This window comes from Geospiza fortis, unplaced genomic scaffold (assembly GCF_000277835.1).
Source record: "Geospiza fortis unplaced genomic scaffold, GeoFor_1.0 scaffold289, whole genome shotgun sequence".
Lineage (NCBI taxonomy): Eukaryota > Metazoa > Chordata > Aves > Passeriformes > Thraupidae > Geospiza > Geospiza fortis.
In genome coordinates, this window is record NW_005054478.1 from 1,246,261 (window position 1) to 1,247,477 (window position 1,217).

A 1,217-nucleotide genomic window follows, 5' to 3' on the forward strand; every position below is an offset into this window, starting at 1 on the left:
CCCCCAGCGAGAGCCACCGGCTGCAGGGGCCACAGGGTGGCAGGTCAGGGGACAGCCCTGTGGTTGTCCCCTGCTCCCAGCCAGCTGGCAGCAGCCACCGTACCCCGCCCCGTGTCCCCTGTGCCCACCGCCCCGTGTCCCCTGTCCCCACGTACTAGCTCGCTGTCCCGTAGCCTTTGGTCCGTGTGAAGCCAACGGAGACGGCGACCACGAGCGCTGGCAACCCTGGAGAGGGGACACGGCGCTGGAGGAGCTGGAGGAAGGTGGCACTGTCCCCCTCCCGTGCCAGCTCCAGGGGTGGGGACAGCGATGGAGCTCCTCTGACAGCTCCCCACGGCCACCACCGAGACACCTGGGTCTGCTTTCCTCTGCTGTGCCTCAGTTTCCCCTCTGATGTGTCGCAGACATGTTTTAGGAAAAATCCTTTCCTTAGGATTTTTCCTCCTGCAGGAGCTGAGAGGCCTCAGGAACAAAATGTAAACAATGGTTATCTGCTGCTGTGGAATGCAACAGGGGGATCTGTGATACGGTCTCATGTGGTTGTTTCTAATTAATGGCCAATCACAGCCCAGCTGGCTCGGACTCTCTGAGACACAAACCTTTGTTATCATTCTTTCTTTTTCTATTCTTAGCCAGCCTTCTGATGAAATCCTTTCTTCTATTCTTTTAGTCTAGTTTTAATATCATATATATCATAAAATAACAAATCAAGCCTTCTGAAACACCAAGTCAGAGCCTCGTCTCTTCCCTCACCCTCAGACCCCTGTGAGCACCCCTGTCACACTGATGAGCCTGGGGGGTACCAGGGACGGGCGAGGGGTGCCCCCCTGCCAGCCAGGCCGGGCTCTTACCCCATCCCAAACACAGGAAGCGTTTCCTGACCAGGCGTGTCCGGATCCGGCCGATCACCGCCAGGTAGGACTGCCAGGCCTCGGTCAGCACCCAGCAGAAGGACGAGAGGAAGAAGAAGTGGAGGAAGGCGGCGGTCATGGTGCACACGCCCTGCAGGGGGGGACACGGGGACATCACGGGGACATCAGCGTCTGGCACCGTGGTGGTTAAACCCCCACGCCCGGCGAGGTTTGTGTCAAAGCCAGGGGCGGGCGCGGGGGATTTAATCCCGGGATCGAGTTAATCCAAATCCAATCTGCAGCTGGGAGCCAGCAGGGGACCAGGCGAGTGGCCGAGGGTGGCAGGGTGGTGGCAGGGTGGTGGCA

General features: G+C 59.4%; 1 protein-coding gene across 1 annotated transcript in view; it reads right to left on the reverse strand.

Annotated features, from left to right (window-relative positions):
- ADGRB2 (adhesion G protein-coupled receptor B2) overlaps positions 1–1,217 on the reverse strand; it is a 31,426-nt gene that overhangs the window by 5,653 nt on the left and 24,556 nt on the right. Inside the window, exons 17-18 of the mRNA XM_031063042.1 lie at positions 852–1,002; positions 164–225 (exon numbers count right to left, since the gene is read on the reverse strand). Coding sequence (XP_030918902.1) covers positions 164–225; positions 852–1,002 — 213 coding nt within the window. The remainder of the gene's footprint in view (positions 1–163; positions 226–851; positions 1,003–1,217) is intronic.